At 47.7% G+C, this 19,760-nt stretch overlaps 1 protein-coding gene across 2 annotated transcripts; it reads right to left on the bottom strand.

Moving 5' to 3' along the window:
• Positions 1-3,464: 3,464 nt before the first annotated feature.
• IRF4 (interferon regulatory factor 4) lies at positions 3,465-19,512 on the bottom strand. Of its 2 annotated transcripts, XM_077181455.1 has the most exons (9): positions 18,928-19,510; positions 17,107-17,401; positions 16,439-16,625; positions 15,555-15,643; positions 14,862-15,003; positions 12,987-13,094; positions 11,333-11,686; positions 7,292-7,404; positions 3,465-5,321 (listed from the first exon to the last, which is right to left on the bottom strand). In XM_077181455.1, exons 2-9 carry the CDS (start codon positions 17,308-17,310, stop codon positions 5,178-5,180), a joined length of 1,341 nt encoding a protein of 446 aa, XP_077037570.1. In that variant the 5' UTR covers positions 17,311-17,401; positions 18,928-19,510; the 3' UTR covers positions 3,465-5,177. The 2 variants fall into 2 exon arrangements, with proteins under 2 accessions (XP_077037570.1, XP_077037576.1); XM_077181461.1 differs by lacking the exons at positions 3,465-5,321; positions 7,292-7,404 and adding an exon at positions 9,642-10,165 and having other exon boundaries at positions 18,928-19,512.
• Positions 19,513-19,760: the final 248 nt, after the last annotated feature.

The following is a 19,760-nucleotide window of genomic DNA, read 5'->3' as shown; positions in this document are numbered from 1 at the left end:
TGCTGCCAGTGTAGAGGAAAACTGATAGAGGACCCAAGAGAGAGTCAAAAGGGTTAACTAGACCACAGCAAGGTACCTAGCAATGTCCATTACTAGATGGCTGCAACCACCAGGAAAAAAGGGAATTTCTTGATGACAAAAGGGAATTTGCTGAGGCATATTAGTCCAGGAAGAGAAGGCATAAGACTGTGTGAGACAAATAGTCCCTGGTATATGAGTAGGAGTTATCCATGGACAATGACAGGCTAATGCATTTTGGAGACACACAGCAGAAGTGCTTGAACCTGAAAGAATCTGACCACTGCCTGTGCTGCACTGGCCATTCCCAGGTCAGAGAGAATCTGCATCTTGCAGACCTGAGGAAATCAGGGCTCTCTATCTGCCTGATCCAGATTTAAACATCTTCATGAAGGAAGTGAGAAGGAGCAAGATGAACAATACGGTGAGGATGGGAAGAAATGTGCTTCATGTACACACTGCACTTGGACTGACATAGCCAGGAGAGCTTGGAAAGCATATTTCAGGTAAGATGCAAGTGTCTGCTCTAACTTCACCATGTTCACATGGACATTCACAGAACTTCCTCTGGGAGGTGGTTTCATTGATGCTACATGGACATAATTTCTGCCAGGCTAGGAAAGGTAAGAAGAAGGACAACCAGAGCCCCTAAGTTTTTGGATTTCAGACATTCCTAGAGCAAGAATTCAGAAGCCTGGTCTCAAAATCAAAACACAGAAAGCCTAAGGGTCAAAGATGAAAACACTTCCCAGAAATATGGAGGGAATGCATTAGCTGTGGTTTGTGAAAAGTCACCTGGATCTGTCTATTCTCTTAGCTTAAAAGATAGAATTTTTTTGCATAATTCATGACCTGTCTTTTGTAGGGAGCAGGAAATGATAGCTGAAGTCTGGAAGACTGATCTGAGAGAAGTACCCAGCACAACAGGTCTGGCCTCAGCTGGCAGCACTGTAGCTGGAGTGGCAGGAGGCTGCCAGCTGCTTGCAGAGACATTCAAGGCAGTCGTGCTGTGCAGAAACAATAAGAATGCATTTGTAAAATGAAGTCCTGTGTTTCATTGCCATCGTTTACCAGACACTACTCCTATCTAAGAGATGAAACCTGGACTGGGCTCTTCACACCCTTGATAATTGCCTTTTCATGGAACATCACCCTGGGCAGAACCACTCAGACATCAGCTGTCCAGTCAGCCTCTGCGAGGGCCAAGCAGAAAAACAAGTCCAAACCCAGAACCAAGGCATCTAGCCTACTTTTCAGTTTCCACTTGGGCACAGGTGATTGTCTTTTCCTATTGCCAGCTGGCAAAAGGACAGTGACAACCCATCCAGTCAGTGTGTTTGTAAGTTATTTAACATCTATTGCTGCAAGAGTCTTATTCTGAGACACTTAAGTTAGCTCCTCCTTCACTGTCATTTCAGCACAGTCAGGGCATGGAGCATTCCTCAGCCATTGGGCCAGCTGGCTCCTGAAGCCCAGCAGTGGAGCTGGTTGTGGGTCACAGTGGATGTGACCACTCCTCTGGGATGCAAGGAGGATGTGCTCACCTGACTACACACTTGGAAGTTAAGTGCTGGAATGGCTGCACACAGCTACCTCGCAACTACTCCGAGTCACAGGGACCTGGTGACATCTCTTCAGAGTCAACCAAACTCATAAGCATTAAATCAAAAATCAGTAGCTCTCAGCCTACTACCAGCCAGATGAGAGTTCAGATAAAAACCACCCTAGCAATCTTTATTATCTTACCATCCAAGTTCATCTAAATTTGACACAGAGTTCTGCCTGGGAAAGGAGATACGATTGTTTCAATTTGCTTGGCCTCTCTGGTGAGTGCTCTTTCTCTTTCTCTCTTCCCTCCCCCTTCCTCCCCCCTGCCTCTCTACTAGTATACACAGACAGTGATCTGACAGCGTGCAAGAGAAAATGCTTTACTTTTTCCTGAAAGCCCTGTGCCGAGGGTGGTGTTTCCCCACCTCCACACTGCTGACAAACGCTGATGTAAACACCATGAATGTGCCCATCTAAAGGCCACAGGGGTTTTCACGTGAATCCTGCGTTTTTTCCACAAAACCCATTACACTGTACTTCAGCTTAAAATATAACTCTTTGTTTCTGGTTAACCTACAACCCCTCTAAGGCTAATATAGTTTACAGACAAACTACTCAGCAGAACGAAATTTGGAATATAGGTGCTTCTCTGCTACAAAATCCTTTCAAGAAACGGTTGCAACTGTGGCTGTATTAAAATCAGAAAAACCAATACTGACACAAAAAACGTTTGAAAAAAAACCAAACAGTTATGCCTTCAATGTTGACAGGAGTAAAACATGTCATTTAAAACGCCACCGAAAACATAACAGGAAGGAAGCAGACCTCAGAAACTATAAACAGAATTTAACAGAGGTAGGAAGTACCTCAAATGCTTTCACGTAGTGACTGTAAAAAAGATACTAAAAGGAGAAAATGTTTCCAGGTTTTTTTTTTCTTGTTTGCTTTTTGTTTTTTCCCCACTTTGGAGATTCATAGTTATTTTGAACAATAAGAAATGGTCACAAAAGTAAATGCAGCTTTAAGTTGCAAAACAATTTATGGTACAAATAACAGCTTGATTTTCCTTCCACTCACCCCCCTGCGCCATTCCTCCAAGCAAGTTGTGTTTGGCCAGAAATTAGATGGTGCTCTTCTAGCTCCTCTCCCTCCCTCCTTCTCCACAGCTGCTGGCTTTAAATTATGCTACTTCAAGGACAATAATTAAAAGCACATTCCAAAGCCAAAAATTATAATGCACCTTGATAGTCAATGGGAGTCTGCACAAAAAGAGAAAATACTCTCCCCCCCCCATCTTCAGACACTTTACAGATCTCATGACTGTATTATTTCACACCTTGCTTGCTCTGTAAGCTCCTGCACCCAAAAACCCCTCAGGACCCTGATTTCTAGCAAAGAGGGGCTACCGGGTAAACTCCCTCCTCTTTGCAACTCCACTACTTTGGTTTGCTTTACCATCCTCCTTTTCACCCTTTCCTAGCTTTACTTACTTTAAAGTGCACTGGAAACTCTAACAACCAGGAACCAAGTGGCAGTCAGAGGATCCCTACATGCTGGGCTGGGCAGGAGAGTACCAGCCTGGTCCCCAGCCCCAGAAGCCCTGGAGGGGCAGAGCATGGCAGCACCAGATCCCCAGCTGCAGGAGCTCTGCTGCGCTGACCATGGACCTGGAAACCAACAGCCGAAGGGGAACCTCTCTATTTTCCTTTTTTCTGCTACCTGTGGCTAATATTGCAGACATTTCCGTAAACAAAAATCCTTACCTTTTGACCTTTCTCTGCACTTTTGGCTCAGAACAGAGTTCCCCATAGACAGCCAGCAGTGCTGCCCAGGTTCACAGTGCAGAACCACACGCGTTAGATTTGTCCCACTACTGAAAACAACACATACGCACCGAGTTGGTAGGGAAATAGAACTTTATTCCAAGACGTGAGCTGAAGCAATGAGCATATGAAGCAACAACCACTAGAAAAAAAGTGAAAAACACATCAAATATTTGTATTGTACCAGTTAAGTCTGAACACAGAAGTCCCTTTCAGTAAAATGTACGCACAGGACAAAAGCACATGCGAATCTCAGATGGTCACCCAGAGCATTGCTTTTAATGTCTAAGAAAGAGGTCTCCCCTACAAAAATCTTTAGCCAGGAAAAAAACCCTTCAAGTAACAAAGTAGAAATCACCTGTTCATTCTGCTTGGCATTGTGAAGAAGAAGGGGGATAATATATCCCAAAAGAGTATGCATCTTTAAGATGTATAAATTCAAATTCCCTAACACAAGTCTGCTGCCAGACCAAGTACCGTTTTTTCTTCCTCATTTAGGAAGTCAAGTGAAGTATGTCTGCTAAACACAGGGAGATCATGTTCTGGAGTGAAACCTACTAAGACCACATGGGCTGCCTGCCAGCAAGGAAACTTCATTGACACACACACCCAGAAGACTTCTTTGTCTTTCTAAAAGCACCCTACCACTGAAAGCTGCAAACTGCATCAAATTCTACAAACATTCAAACAAGTATTTCCTTGACTGCCTTAGTACAGAAGGCTAAATGCTGCTCTCCTTGAGCTCTCCTTTCACATTCATTTCAGTACCACTGGAAGAAAGCTGCAAGTGCACAAAAACAGCAGAGTTGGCTCTGTCCAAGTCACGGGTGGTGGTTATTTTAACCTGGCTTATGTATGTGACATCAAAAAGGGGTAGCTGGACCATTTCTGTGCTATTTGCAAGGTCTGCCAACTTAATTCTAATGCATACATACATACATACATACATATGTACATATATATGTGTATGTATAATGCATGCATAGTAGCTTACAATTATAAGAAAAAAACAATTTATTTATAAACCTGCTCTTTGGGAGTCTAGAATTTTAGTGGTTAATCCACTAAATCCACAGGTAATATGAGTTGAACGGTCACTCTTCTTAACACAGTACCATAAATGCATTACCTTAGAAACTGCTATCATGGAGGCTAATCCAATAACAACAATGGCAGCAACAAAATTCGTTGTCAGGACAAGTGTCAGTCAGACATTAAAAAAATATGTCTCTGAAGAATTGCATTGTTTTCAAAAATACACTGAAATATTCTATACAAGAAAATAGGCATCACACTTATGAATCTAAATTTATAACCACGTACATGTATTAGCTATTCTCAATAAACCATCTACATTTGCTACCCACCTATAGTAGCTACAGTTTCAAATTGGGAACACTGCAAATTTATGTACTTTCCCTGAGATCAGTAATCCAAAATAAATAGCCCTGCAAAGGAAACAGTGTAAACTCTGGATTTAAGTCTTCGGTATGGATCAGTCCTCAAAAGCCAAGAAGAACATTAAAGCAAACGTAAACACAGCAATCATTTTGTCAGTTTCGAGTTAATTCTCAGCAACAGTGGAACCCCATGTGAGACGTAGCATCCAAATGTTGAAGACCTGTCAATTTTATTGTACAATACAGTTGTCCTAGTTGCTCACTTTCCTATCATTGTACCCCTGAAGGCATCCAGCTGGGATTGTGGATGTCCAAATCGTGACCCAGATCTGCTCTTCCACTCTGCACAATCTTTACAGTGCCTTTAAAACCACTCCTTCTGAGGTTCTTACTCTTGAATAGAGGAATGGCGAATAGATGTGTGATAATCCTCTGGACTAGTCACAAGTTCTGGTAAATCATAGCCTCTCAGCAGATGTCCACTGTTTTGTTGAGCAAAGTAATACAGCTGCCTGGCAAACATTGGTTCAACCTTAAGAACAGACAAAATGTTAATCAGACATGTAACAAAACTTCACGCTCCTCATCTTAGTTATTCAGGGTGGTTTTAAGTTAAAAACAAGGTGGGGCAGAACAGTTCTGCTTCCCGGAATGGGAATACAATTTCAATGGTTTCACTAATCTCTGTTTTAAACTAGGTCTTGCCTAGCCTAGCCTAGCCCTGCTGCCCAGTGTCTGCACACACTTCTTAGTGTCTACCTGCACACACTCCTTACCTTCACCACCTTCATTATAAGGGACTGTAGCAGTGACACAAATGATGTATCAAAAATTGCAGTCCCTTAGCCAGCCCCAGGCTGTGAGCAATGCCCACAGGACACACATGCCCACAGCCACTCCAAGTGTTTAAATACATGTTGAACATGCCAAAAGTCTTGTCTGCACTGCAAAGTACTTTGAGGACTTAACTTGAAATGTTGGAGCCCTCAGGTAGGCAGAGATATGTTGCCAAATGACTGTGTCTGAAGTTAGATTTCAACCTAACATTTTAGGTTACTTTTGTTTCCGTTCATTCAAGCTCTGATGAGAAATTTGTTCAACCACCAAGTGGGATTTGTATGAGTTAACACTGCCTTCACTTCTGTCTCTTCAGAAACCACCACTCCCTCTCAGATCGCCCAAAGCTCTGACTGTAAATATTTGGGCTGTACACTGAGAATAAACACCTGAAGCTCTCCTTACTCTCAGTGAAGGACAGGCTGGATGACACTTGTCCACAACCCTCTCCTGCTGGTCAGCCAATCCCTCCATGTTAAAAGACACAGGCACTGTTTTGGAGGAAATAAATGCCAAGGTGGAGATGGGAAGGCAGTGGGACACGTGCCCCCGGCAGCTTTCAGTGCATTACTGTTTGGTGGGATGGTAGGGTCCCATCAGCCCACAAGCCAGGACAGATCAAGAGGATGAGCAGACTGAGCAATTGGCAGAGGGGAAGCAAAGCTCTGGAATGAGCAGGAGGTACAGGCTCACAGAGAAGATACCAGGATAAGAGATGGATAAGGGGGCTGGAGGGAGGATGGTATAAAGCAGGGATGGAAAGCTAGAAAGTCAAAATAAGAATGGGAAAAAGTTGAAGGAGAGTCAGGGATGGGCAACCATCTCTAACTAGTCATTGCACAGCTCAGGATGGATTTGTGAGCTTCTCAACTTCCACCCCAGAGATCTGCCAGGCAGCAGTGTGGCAGCACAAAAGCTACACAGCTAAGCAGAGGCCACAGCTTATGGTAGAAATCTGACTTGGCACCCATCCTGCTACCAAAGGGGCTTTCGAAAAACTTAAGAGACACCAGTTTTCTTCTCAAGGATGCAGTAAGCAAAGCCCTGCCACTAATGTGAGCATTACCACCTCTCTTGTGGTTTTATGGGCCAATACAGCCAATTCAGAAAGTACCTGGTCTCAGTCTCCACCATCACCCTCTCTCAGAGAGCATCCTGAAACAGCAGCTTTGAATGTGTGTGAACTGAGGTCAGCCAGCCCATGAGCCTGACAGCTACTGAACCCTGAAGCTGCACAGGCAGCCCCTGCATCCTATCAAGGGCTGAGGCCCTTGAGATGCAAGCTGGGATTCTGGAGCACCTTCAGGTGCAGTGAGTGTAAAAGCACCACAACCTGCAGTGGCCAGGCAACCCAAGCAGCTGCACAGCTGGGCTGGTGCCAGTAACAGCACAGCCCAGCAGTTCCAGGTACATTTCAGCTTTAGATGGGATTTGAAACAGATCAAAAAATGCTCTACAGAGAGGGAAAATCAGGTGCTCTGCCCTACTGAGGGCTTCCAGTCAGTCCCTGGCAGATCTGGGGATTAAACCTTGCTCTGGAAAGTGCTGCATCTTCAACAATTTACTACCTCCCTCATAATCTACATGAGGCACAAAAGCCTGACTGGCAGATTCATATCCTCCAAGGAGTGTGCTTCTTTTAGGTAAGGCAGAAATCCTACTTACATGGGCTGTAATTAGTTTCCTCTGCCTCTGTGGATCTGGAAATTCCTCCCCAAAGCACAGAGCGACCTGATATCTCGGCAGCGGACGTCCATGGTGAGCAAAGGCTTGCAGCTCTGGGAAGAGAGAAAGTACCGTGCTCTGGAATAATCAGGCAAGCACCACACAGCTACTCACTCACTCCCACCACCAGCATGGGAGAGAAAAACAGAATGGCAAAAGGAAAAAAATGTGTGGGTTGAGATAAAGACAGTTTAATGGGTAAAAAGAAACAAACAAAGAAGACAAAACAAAGAAAAACAAGTGATGGAAAAAGCAATCACTGGTGACTGGCTGATCTACACACGGCCAGTGTCCAAGCAACAGCAACCTCTGGCAAATTCCCCCATGCCCTGTTTTACTGCAGAACACAAGGTCATATGGAATGGAATAGCCCTCGGCTGGGATTGTTGAAGCCCTGACTGTGCCCCTTCCCAGACTCTTGTCCACCCCAGACTGCAGCCTGTGAGGGCAGAGTGAGACAAGGAGAAAACCTTGACATTGCGCTTGCACTGTTCAACATCAGCTGTATTGTCCCTGTGTTATCAGCACAAATTGTCCCTGTGTTATCAGTTATTTGTTTAGGTCACAAATCCAAACCACAGCATCACAAGGACCACTGTGAAGAAAATTAACCCTGCTCCAGTCAAAACCAGTACAGGCCAGTAAGACTTTGTGGATGACCTTGGAGCACAATGGAGAAGATAAAGTAACTCCAGGGGTTGATGAGAGAGGTCAGGAAAAAGACAAAAGGTAAGCACAAGACACTGAGTTTGGAGACATTCCCTGGGATCATGGGGAGCTGGATATTTACAACACTGCAACTTTTCTGTTTACTTTGTCTCGCAATTAATTTCATATGCACAAACCAAGATGTCTTCCAGTTAGTACTTCTAAGGAACCCTGAGTGCAGACACCTCTGGTACCATTCAAGCAGACACACAAAAGCAGCACTGAAATGGCTTGGTAGTGCCAGAGACACAAAATACTACCAGGCCCAAAAATTAGCCACAGCCAGACTGTGACAGAGGTGAGGTAAGGTCACCGTCACACTGTCATTGTCACACTGAGGTAAGGAAGGGGAAAGGGCTCTACTTCAGCCATGTACTGAGCCAGCAAAAGAGCTTTCTGTGTCTTCTGTGCCCCTGCACTCTCTTTGCTAACCCATAACCTAGTGCAAAGTGAAATGATGAAATATTGTTATTCTAATAGTCAGTGTCCCCTGTGAAAAGTAGCAGGGGAGGCCTTTATAAGGTACTCCCACTCAGACCAGAATCTCCAGTGTTGTGGACCAAATGTTGTTGTTTTGATACTGCATTTCCATCCAGAAAAGAGAAAATTCAATCTAACACAATATCCTTGCTAAAGTGTGTGTTGAGTGTTGTGTTTCTACACAGCTGATAGATAAATATTCAATTTTAATTTATAACCCTGTTCATGCTTTCTGGAAAAAGCTGCAATTAACATTAAAGCTGATGTATTATAATGAAGCACCCTCCCTGCTAGAAAGGGAAAGGAGAGCCTTTGAACTTGACATGACAAATGCATCTTTTCCCAAAATACACCCCTGCCATTCCTACTCTAACTGCAAGCTTTTCAGACCAAGGTGTGGATTCAGTGGCTATCTCAACCCTGGCTTGGACTACTACTCCTACTGAGAGGGCCAGTAAAACAAGTAAAACAATGGGCAGCTTGCTTAAAACATGGAGTAAAATGAAGCTTTCTCCAAAGTCTCCCCAGAAACCCCTGAAGTGTGCCATACCCTCTGGGGATAAGTCAAGAAAGAAGAGATTTTTCCATGGGACTCTGCTTCCCTCTGTGCTGTTACAGGACAAAGAAGGATGACCCACCCAAGGCCAATCCAGCTGATGTACAACTTCTTTCACCTTCCTCTTTCCCTTGTTTTACTTGGCCTCAGCAATTCTCCAAATCCTGAGTACCTGTGGGAGTGCCCATAGCACAGAGCTGGAGAAGAAAGCCCTTTCTTTACCACCACCAGGACAATCCTGGTTTGAGTTCAGCCCTGCACTTCTCCAAAACCTTCTGCTCGCTCTGTCTTCCTTTCCAGGCCCAAGTGCATCATCCAACATCAAAGGGCTCCCCCTGTGCCTCCCCACCTTCCCTCCCTTCCCACCTCCTGATACTCCTGCTCCAGCTGCCACTCCTTCTGTCCCACCAACTATTCTCTGGCTGCCACCCTCACACTCCAAGCTCTCTTCCTCTGCTCTCCTACTCTCCACCCAGCCCAATTTACAACAATTACCATGCATTTATCTCTCTCCACAGAGAGATAAAGATTAAAAGATTTCTGCTTTCTGATTTATTGCCCCATTTTAGCTTTCTCAGCAGCAGAGGCTTCTCAGCCCAGGCCCCAGTGTTCCACTGCAGTTTGCATTTAGGGTTCAGCTCCTCAGTGGTTCCCCAAGAGCTGTAGCACTTCTGCATCTGTCCCCTTCTCTGCTGTTCATGATTCCCTCTCCTGGCAGAGATCACCTGCCTCTCTTCCCAGGGGAGTCCCAGTTTCCCAGAGTAGGGGAATCCCTGAGCTTGCTTGCAGGCTGAGACACCAGCACATTCAATTCACACAGCAGATGTGTCAGGCCCATGGCAACTCACTTCCAAACTGCACTGAGCATCATCACATGCAAAAACTCACTTTGCACATGCCACAGACCGTGACTGCAACCACACACTTGGGTTTGCACAGGCACTGGTGCATAAGTAATTTAGGAGGGGTGAAAAATAACTATTGCTTGAGCTTATCTTTGGGGTGAGGCGTCTAAAAAGAGATGTCCTGTCAACCATTTGGAAGAACCCAGAGCACATCTAAAAAACCACCTGAGAAAAGGGAAAGGGATTTCCAAAACCATCACCAGGCACAGAATTATACATCTTTAAATTAGCATGTGATTGAAGCCCAACCCAATGCCTGACCTCAAATTCCCCTTTCTAACTGTCAATTCTCACATCTATATAAGATTTCTATCTTTAAATGCAATTTTTTCTTGGCTGTTTCTCTAGGGCAACGTATCAACCTTGGAATATAAAGTATGCTAAAACTGATGATTTGGATTTCATTTGTTGGGTTTTTTTTAAATTTTGCAAGGCATTATTCCCCTGAGAATATCATGCCAGTGCTGATGCTCTGTTCTAGTAAGAAAACACACCAAACCATAGCAACTTAGTTCACCTCTAAGTGATGCCAGAAATATCCAGAAAGGACCAATATCTATTCCTGCTGCCCAAGCTGTTCTCTGGGACAATGACCATCTCCCACCAGTTCCTCAGAGTGGACAGCTCTCCTCTCTCTAACTGTGCAAGTGTGCTGGGAAGTGGGGTTGAAGCTTTGCCCCTCTTCCCTTCACGGGCTGTAAGGAGAAGGCACTGTCCTAAAGCACTCCCCTGCTCCCTCTGCACTGCCTTGTGCAAAATGAGACCTTTCCAGAGAGCTCTGGTGAGGTATGCACCTCCTTGCTCAGAATGTTAGGCAGTCCTGAAATTCCAGAGCTTGTGAAACCCTTTTGAATTCCTAGATATCTTTTAGACACTGGCACAGACTGAAAAGAAGGCTTGCTACTGAAATTTGTATACTCAGGGCAAGACCTCAGACTTGCTCTGGGTCAAGCTAAGAGGAGTGCAAGTGCAGACCACAGACCTATCCAGGACTTAGACTAGCAAATCCAAGATGAGGATCCAATTTTCTGTGTCAATTTATGGAAAAACTATTTTGCTAGATTCCTCCTTATGCTTCGTATAGAAATGTGAGAGATTGGGTGTCACCAGCTGAGCCTCAGCTGACTCCTGCTGGTCTGTGCAGGGGCACTGAATGTGCAGAGAGAAAAAATTTATAGGATTGCTCAGGATTCAAGCACCTCTTGGCTGCATTTGCCCAGAAGTATCAAGGGGCAATTCTCACTTGAATGAAAAGAGCACTCCCATAAAGCTGATTTGGACAGTGACCAGGTGACATTTCCAAGAGGGTATCAAAGCCACAGTGGGAATTACCTGCTAAGAAGCGCTGAGTGTCGAAGAGTTTGCACGTTTGGTCCCGCTCCAGCTTGTTGGGTCGGTCACTGCAGAGCGCCATTGGCCCATCCCAGTAGATCCTGCTTTGGCAAAGTCTCTTAGCGTAGAGGCCATCAGGTGCCATCCACAGAATTACTCCTCGTTCCAGGTGGCTCAGTAGTTTTTCTATGTTCTTCCTCTGGCCATTATCCTCTGGATAAGGGAAAACAACTTGGTCCAGGCTGCTGACCTCGTAGCTTTGGCCATGGGATATCCTACAGCCCTCAGGGCTGGAAGTTGTCACCTCCTTCACCAGTATTTCACGGTAGTACAAGCAGATGTGGAGTCGGCAGTCTACAAGGAGAAACAAACAGACAAACAAAAAACAATCCCTGTGATAAATTAGTATGGATGTTTAATGTTTCGGATCTGTGCTAAGGCCAAGAGACAAGTTTGCGTAAGATTTCTGAGCCCAGTGGTCAGAAGGTCATATTAGTCAAAAAAATAAAAAGAATATAAATACTGAAATTTTAGGGGCACAGTAGCATTAATGCTCTCTCATCTTAATAAAAGGGCTACTGATGCGTGGGAATGTCGTAGAACTAAAATCCCACCAAGTTCACATTTCCATTTAAAAGGAAAAATCTGCACAGAAAAAGTTGATGTTGGTCACATTTTCCAAGCTCACGTCACAGTTAAACCCACTGGCTCAGTACACTTCCTCAGATTTAACAAGGAAGTAGCTGTGCTTCCCCCCAGATTTTGCATAGAAAAGGCTCCTGCACAGGGGACCTGCAAAGCTGCACTCAGCTGCCTGGAGAGAAGCAACTGCTGGCTCCAGCTCCAACAGGGCTGTACCTAAAATCCCCTGCCTTGCCTTCAAATGGCCATCTGGTCCACCTGGCTGACTCCTAAGAATTCACACAGCACTGAAAATATATATAAAATACACACATGTGTGTACAATGTATGCTCACATACACACACAAAGACAAACACATCTACACACCCACACTGACCCTGACTCAGGAGAACAATCCCACTTAAGAAACCCACCAAGCAGCACTTTACAGGTCTATCCACTATCTTCATGAAAAGCACATTCCCACACCTTTTCCCAGAATTACTCAGAAAGTTCCCCAGCATCCAGACATCTGCAAACCTGGCTGAAATAACTTCCCTTTTCTTTTTTCTTTCCTGAATGTCTTTTTTTTTCTCCCACCAGGAATAACAAAGCAGAGCAAAGCCAGATGGCACCAACAGGAGCACTACAAGCACTACCAACTTTAGGGGGGGTTCTCCCAAATGAAAACCTGAGCCTGAAGTCACTGACACTCCTAAATTGCCAGACTCCCCAGGGAAGGCCTGATTTGGTGACTCACCAACGCAACCCAGCACTAACACCACAAGCCAGCCAAGCACTTTCATAAACTTTAACCACCTCCATCCCTTGGAGCTGGGGCTGGAAGTGCTCAAGTATCCTGGAAAGCAGACTTACAACCATACACCTAAATTCACTCATTAAAGAGGATTAACTTTCTTTTTTTTTCTTCTTTTTTCCTTTAATCTGAAAAGAGAGATGGTGCCTGGGCAAGGCAGAAGTGTGAGTCTCTTACCAAGCTCCCCAAGAAGCCTGGGGGATTATAGACCTTACCTGAGAGAGCGAGGGCTTCACCAGACCTTATGCTTGGCTCAATCGGGATGCCAGGAGTCTGGGACTCAGGAGGAGCACAAGCATAAAAGGTTCCTGTCACCTGACAACCTGTTTTCACAAACAAAAGTCAGTGACAGAGGCCTAAATCCTGGAGGAAAAGCTAGGGCAGAGATCACAGCAATGCAAAAGTGAGTTTTCCTGGACCCCAACAGGAACTTTCTCTCTCTTTCCCCTTCTTCTTAAAAAGCTCCTATTTCCTAATTCCTCCAGGTAGGCCAACTCTACCAATCACTCCAGATGTTACCTGGACTATATTTTCAATTGGGTCAGCATGAAATAATCCCTTAGTGTTTCTATATTCCCCCTAGACCTTTTCCTTACTTAACATGTTATTCCATTAAAGAAATAATTTAAATTTTTAACTAGACTACAGTGCTCTTAAAAGTTGCCTGCATGAAACAATTCATATTTCAAAAAAACTTTACTCATGATGGGTATAACAATAAAGCTGGGATTAACACTGTTTAAATGTAGGTGAAGAAAAATATGCAGCAGAAGATTATTAGGGTTTTATTAGCAGAACTACTATTTAGAACTACTAAACTGTTCCAACAGATGCCTTTGAGTAAGTGGATTTTACCATGGACAACTGATGTTTTTCCTGTTTCTTAATGCCAATAAAAGTCTCTGGAGGATGATGCAAGTGACTGGCAGACAAGAACGCATTACCTTTCCCAGTGGCAAAACTCACCAGGAGCTGGAGTAACTGGGATAAAAAACACCCACCCATCTCTTGACGCATTTTATAGCCCAGTGAGAAACACAGTATCAACCACTAACAACAGCCTACAAATTCAGCAAAGGATCCAAATGTGTGCAAGTGCTGCAGAGGATGTACTTCAGGGCAGAGCTCATTCTGCTTGCTACCTTGATTTTTTTATTAGCAAATAACTCAGCTAAAGAGCAAAACATTCTGCCTAATAATTCCAATATACTGCCAGCAAAAGTTGCAGTGCACTGAGTATTTACTTTTTAGCAGATCCAAAGATTTCTCTGCATCAAAACCACCAAAGAGTTGTCCTCTGAAAACATAGCACCTACTCCAAGGGTCCTTTCTTGCTTTCCATCCTTTCCTGCCCTTCTGAACCAAGTGGTTCTCCTCACAAATCAAATGCCTGCATCCTCAGGTGAGTTACCCTGCAAGGGTCTACAGCACACAGTTCCCTTTCTCTTATGTTTTATTCCCTGCAAGCTTCAGCATTGCCAATTTTCACAATTTGGGCTTTTTCCTACAGATGCAGAGCTTGGAAAGCCATGATTGTGTTAGGCTCTGGTACTATGAGATCTTTGGGGAAGGAAACATTCCTTTATTCTGTTTCTGCTGTACCAGTCCCAAGAGAATCTCAATCCATGACAAGTTGTCCCACTGCCACAGCACAAAAATAAAGTAATAATTTCAGCTTTCCCCTAGGGAGAATAATGTCAGTCTAACCCACAAAGCTGGAGGGAAAACCTCTCTGGTGTATGCCTCAAAAAGTCCAAAATCAGAGAGAAAAGCTAAAGAACATATGTTCCCATTTGGGGTTTTTGTGAGGGCTGGTTGCCTTCTTTATTGCTCAGGGCTTTTGAGACAGCTGAGGACTTTTGGGGGCTGATTTTTATCAATGCAGAGAACTGCACAGCCCACACACCACACATACAGTGGCAGTGGACGCAAGAGCCAGGACAAAGGTGGCTCCCTTTCAAGGGAACCCAGCCCCCCTCTACATCCACATCTGTTAACTCCAATCAAAGCCACAAATAATGAGCCTGAGGAATCTGGGGTTCCTCCAGGTGGCCAGCCTCAGCAAGCAGCCCCAAACAGGGGTGTCTTACCGTTTTCACAGGCGGGCCCTTGCCAGTGATGGCCGCGAGTGGCGAAGGGGATGCTGGCGCACTGGTATGGAATGTCGGGATGCGGCTGCTCCGGGGCAAACTCCCTCCAGTTCCGTTCATGGGGCACCATGTAGTTCGGCACCTACTCGATTTAATGAGGTATTCTTTCAGCAGGCAGCTGTCACAACTAATGCTATGCATTGCATCAGCTTTCTCATCTCAGTTCCTTGATTTTCCCTGCCAAAGCCCATGGAGGTCTGAGCTGTGCCCAGGCTACGCGGATGGCACTTGGCCACCACCACCAGTGAGGCTCTCAAATGAGTTTCTCACCACTGGTGTAAATAATAAGAGGAGTGGAATAACAAAAGGCAGTCAAAGCACTGCTGGTAAATGTCTGCTTGAAAGAGCAAGGCTTCATTGGGTGCTCACATTCTGGCACCAGGAGAATGGCAGTGCACTAGGAGCTGCTGTCCAACAGAGAAGAGCTATTACTCTGGGATAAACAACACCAAGGGAAATCAATTGCCCTGTGGCCTCATCTGACATTAGAAAAGTTGCTTCTCAATTTCTCAGTTCTCATAATGAAGTTTCTTCACAGGGAGAACCTGAGAGCCCCACCAGCAAGGACAGGCATAGCACAGAAATCACTGCTCAGCCTAGAGGCACCAACCAAACACTCAACTAATGCCATACCTGGGATGGTAGTGCAGTGTAAGGAGATGTTATTGGAAAGGGATGGTTCATCATTAATGGCTGTTCCTCCATGCTGATCTGTTTTGCACCTGTGTTCACCAGAGGAATGAAAATAAATTATGTCAACCACGTCTTAAGGAAATCCAAAATCGGCACAATAAAGGCAAATCCATACAACCTGCCACTGAACAGAGAGAGGCCAAAATGCCTTCCAGTGCCCACTTGGGACTGGACGCCCTGGGCAGTCTGTCCCAGGGAATCCAGGGGGATTCTGGATTCTGGGCAGTCTGTCCCTCTGGGCTCTGCAGTGCCCCACAGCACAGTGTGTCCCAGCCTAGTGCACAATGATGCCAAGCCCTTCCTCTCAGGCCCTGCCTGGCACCAGGGCCTTCTTGGAGAGCAGGCACAGCCCTGCCCCTGCCCTGGAGGCTGCAGGCTGGGCATCCCTCACTCCCAGTTCTTTCCCCCCAAGGCAGTTACCTACAGTCTGCCCCAAAATTGCTCTTTCCTGTATTCAGAACCTAGATCCAGCATGCTTTTTTTTTTTTTTTTTGCCTGTCCCTTGAGCCACCTGCTTGGCTCTCACTACACAGAACTGGCAGGGAGGCTCCAGCTAAAAGAGCAATTCCTCCAGTGATGTGCAGAAGCCTGTCTGCATCTTCCTGCAGGGGCTCCCTTTCAGTGCTCCAGCTCAAACGCCAGCAGTCCTCCTGCAGACACAGCCTCTCAAGTCACAGAACAAGCTGCACTTGAGCCCTCATTTTGGTCCCTTAAAAGACTTAAAAAGGCTGCAGGGTCATTCCAGAAAAGCACACTTCAGTCCTCATATGCTTGCAATGAGACATTTTCACATTCTGTTACACAGGGAATTTGAGATGCTTTACCTTTTTTGGCTCCTTCTGGCACTATTCTGTACACTTTATAGGGATCTGAGATGTCCAGCTGGCTTCTCTCCACCAGTTCTTCAAAGTCATTGCTCTTGTTCAAAGCACACCTTAATCTTGTCTTCCAGGTAGGGGGATCTGGTTTATCAATGCCCTCTCTGAACTTTCCTTTAAAAAGAGCCCAAGCCTGGAAACATTTCAGATAATCAAAAGAGCAGGAAAATGGAAAGAAAAAAAAAAAAAAAAAAGGAAAAAAAGGAAGAAAAAAAAAAGAAAAAAAGAATCAAGTACAAGGCATAATGCTTGAAACAGCATACGTGTATGTGCTTACATGTGCATGAATTGTTCACGAATTTACTCCCCACAGGTTTAGGCTAAAAAATAGCAGCATGGTAAGGTACAAAAAGCAGTTTAGTGGCCATAAGAAAGGGGAATGAATGTGGAAACATATGTGCTGTGGTCCCAGAAGCATTTAGCTCCACGCAGAGAACTGGGGAAGGGTGGGCTGTCCCACAAACACAGGGACACTAGGGCAAAGCCAGGCAGCGCCCAGCAGCAGCCAAGCAGCAGAGGCAGCCTGCAGAGGCAGGTGGCAAGGATGAGATGGTGAGGGGCATCCCTCGTGCCCTGCCAGCATTCCACCATCCCAAGCCCAGGCTGAGCCTTACCTTGAAGAGGGCGGCATCCTCCTCGCGGTTGTAGTCCTGCTTGCCAGCGTGCTTCCAGGGGATGCGGAAGATGCTCTTCTCGTCGTTCTCCCACACCAGCCCGGGGTACTTGCCGCTGTCTATCTGGTCGATCAGCCACTGGCGGAGTTTCCCATTGCCACAGCTCACCGAGTTCATCCCGCACTCGCCCGGCTCCAAGTTCATGCCACTCCTGTCACAGGTTGGGCAGGGGGTTTCGGGGTGCCCCACCAAGCTGACCTCTCCACACAGGTCCAAGCACCGGCTCTCTGGGAGGCTGTTGAGGGGGGGGAAATGGGCAGGATGTGGGGAGAGGCCAACCCACAGGTTGAGCGCTGGGCTAAGTCCCCACCAGCGGTGCCCAGTCCCTGGTGCCACACACACCGCACCAAACAGCAGCCACGGCGTGCTGGGGGCCCTGGGGGCCCCGGGAAACACGGTACAGAGCCTCAGGAAACCGGGCACAGCCCCCCACAGCCCTCCCCAGGCACTGCCTGTGCTGCAGACTTTGACAGACTTCCCCCTGTCCCAGCACTGCTATGCGTGAACAGACATCAGTCGTTGAAGTTTTTGTTGTAAGTGACTTAAGGCACAGCTCCCTTGTCCTGCTGAGAGTTCAACTGGGAGTTTACTTTTCAACCAAACTAGTTAAAAATTGCGTTGAAATAGGTTTGCCTGTGACGGCGCACACATGTGCTATCAGACATGCCATGCACACGATTCGGAGGGCTTCACACACAGTTATGGTTTACATGGCATCTATCTATAACACCAAAGCAGCTTCCACAAGCTCCCTTCAGCAAGACACACTTGAACACATGATGTCCTATACATATCTACCCTTCCAACTGCTTCCAGCACGCACACATAGCAACATTCAAATCTATACGCTGCATATACCTAAAAGTGGAAAGACAGCAGCCCACAGAGCCCGGCATCAGGGCACTTATGTCCCCCGGGACGTGGGAGCTGGCAGCCCACCACACGGAGCCCTAGAGCTGCACGCAGAGGCGCAGGCGCGCACGGACGGAGAGCGGCGCGGCTCCGCAGGGATGGGAACGCGCCGGGAAGGTGCGAACTCCGGGACACCGGCACCAGGGATGGGGACCCGGCGTCAGGTTTGTCTCACCGAGCTGGTAAATGCTTGAATGCCCGAAATCTTAGGGATCACCAGGGATCTTTGCCTCTACCCACGGGGAGCCTTTCCGAGATCCTTGTCCGACAGGCGCACACTACTGTGGGCAGATGGGCAGCACCGTTCCGCACCCCTTACACCCCTCCGCAGGGGCAGCATCCCCCTGGACACCAAACTCGGTCCCTCGGCATGTCCCTTGCACATGGTGCGTCTGGGGGATGGGGCGCACTCGGGACCTCGGCTCCCCAGTGCGGAGCCCGTAGGAGTCCGTGCGAAGACCCTAAAAAAGTCGCATTCCCCCCTTTCACTGTGCACGAAGCGGATCCCTCCCACACATTCCCGCGACCCTCCCGAGAGCAGCGGGAACCGGCCGGGCTGGGGCCGGTGCGCGCCCTCACCTCAGGAGCAGATAACGGGCGGGTGTTGTTTCTTTTGCTTTAAATTAAGGAAGAAATAGAATGAGGCGGGGGGAGAAACAAAAGGGAGAAGAAAAAAAAAAAAAAAAGGCAAAGGGCTCGCTCGGGTGCCGACAAGGAGCCACAGGAGAAGCGCCCACCGGGCAAACCGAGGCGCCCGCACCGCCCACCCCGCCCTGCCCGGCCCGCCGGGAGCGCCGAGCCCGACGGGGCTGGCCGGGGGTCCCGGGGGCTCGGCCGCCCCTCGCTTACCTCTGTCACCGTGCTGGGAGCGGGCAGGGGCCGCCGGCTGCCGGGCGGCTGCTGAGACGGGGCGCGAAGCGGCTGGGCCGACGGCACCGGGAAGTTTATATGATGGAGGGCGTCGTGCCGGGCGGGGGGAGGCGGGCCCGGAGGTGGAGCCGGCGGAGGGGCGCGGAGACTCGGCGAGCTGGAAAACATCTGAGGCAGTGACACATAGCCATTGCTGGTAAACACGGTGCGGGCGGGAGGGCGTGCAGCCCGGCGCCCTCCGCGTCCCCGCTGGGTTGGGTTTTTTTAAATCTTTACAGACAGACGCACATACATAAATAGCCCAGGGAAACTCCTACCAGTGAGAGCCGGGCGGCTTTTCCTGTAAAGACCCAGCTCGCTACACCCACCAGAATCGTCCTAGACGGCGCCGGCCGGGCCCCCGGGATGCTCGGGGAGACGCGGGGGCATCCGCGCACCAGCCCACGCCGTGCCCAGGTCGGGACCCCCGGCCGGCACCCTCTGCCACCCAGCCCCTCTTTGCTCGGGTCACAGAGCCGGGATCGCGGGGTGGAATGAGACACACACCCGCCTCCTTCCTCCCCCCCTCCGCCAGGGCTCGGGCTCTCCCCGTCCAGTCCATTCCGTGTTTGGCAGCCCGAAAGGTGTGAACTGGGGGGCAAGGTGGGGTAGGGGGACACCAGCGGCGCCGGTCCTGGAGGCAGCGAGCCCCGATGGGGCGGGAGCGGGGACAGCCACCAGCTCCGCCGGGAGCGGGGACAGCCACCAGCTCCGCCGGGAGCGGCTCCCTCCCCGCTGGGCCCAGGGGATGCTGCCTCCGCAAAGCAAAGCCC

The sequence above is a fragment of the Agelaius phoeniceus genome, chromosome 1, assembly GCF_051311805.1.
Source record: "Agelaius phoeniceus isolate bAgePho1 chromosome 1, bAgePho1.hap1, whole genome shotgun sequence".
NCBI classification, from domain to species: domain Eukaryota; kingdom Metazoa; phylum Chordata; class Aves; order Passeriformes; family Icteridae; genus Agelaius; species Agelaius phoeniceus.
Note: the sequence above shows the minus strand (reverse complement) of the source record. Positions and strands in the feature narration are given on the sequence as shown.

Bases quoted from the DNA above. Each gene is read 5' to 3' on its own strand.
- IRF4 (XM_077181455.1), bottom strand. From the start codon at position 17,310: ATGAACTTGGAGCCGGGCGAGTGCGGGATGAACTCGGTGAGCTGTGGC. The intron at 11,687-12,986 runs GTAAGGTCTATA...TTCTCCTTGTAG, and splicing joins TGAAGCCCTCGCTCTCTCAG to ACTGCCGACTCCACATCTGC. The intron at 5,322-7,291 runs GTAAGTAGGATT...TCTGTTCTTAAG, and splicing joins GGAAACTAATTACAGCCCAT to GTTGAACCAATGTTTGCCAG.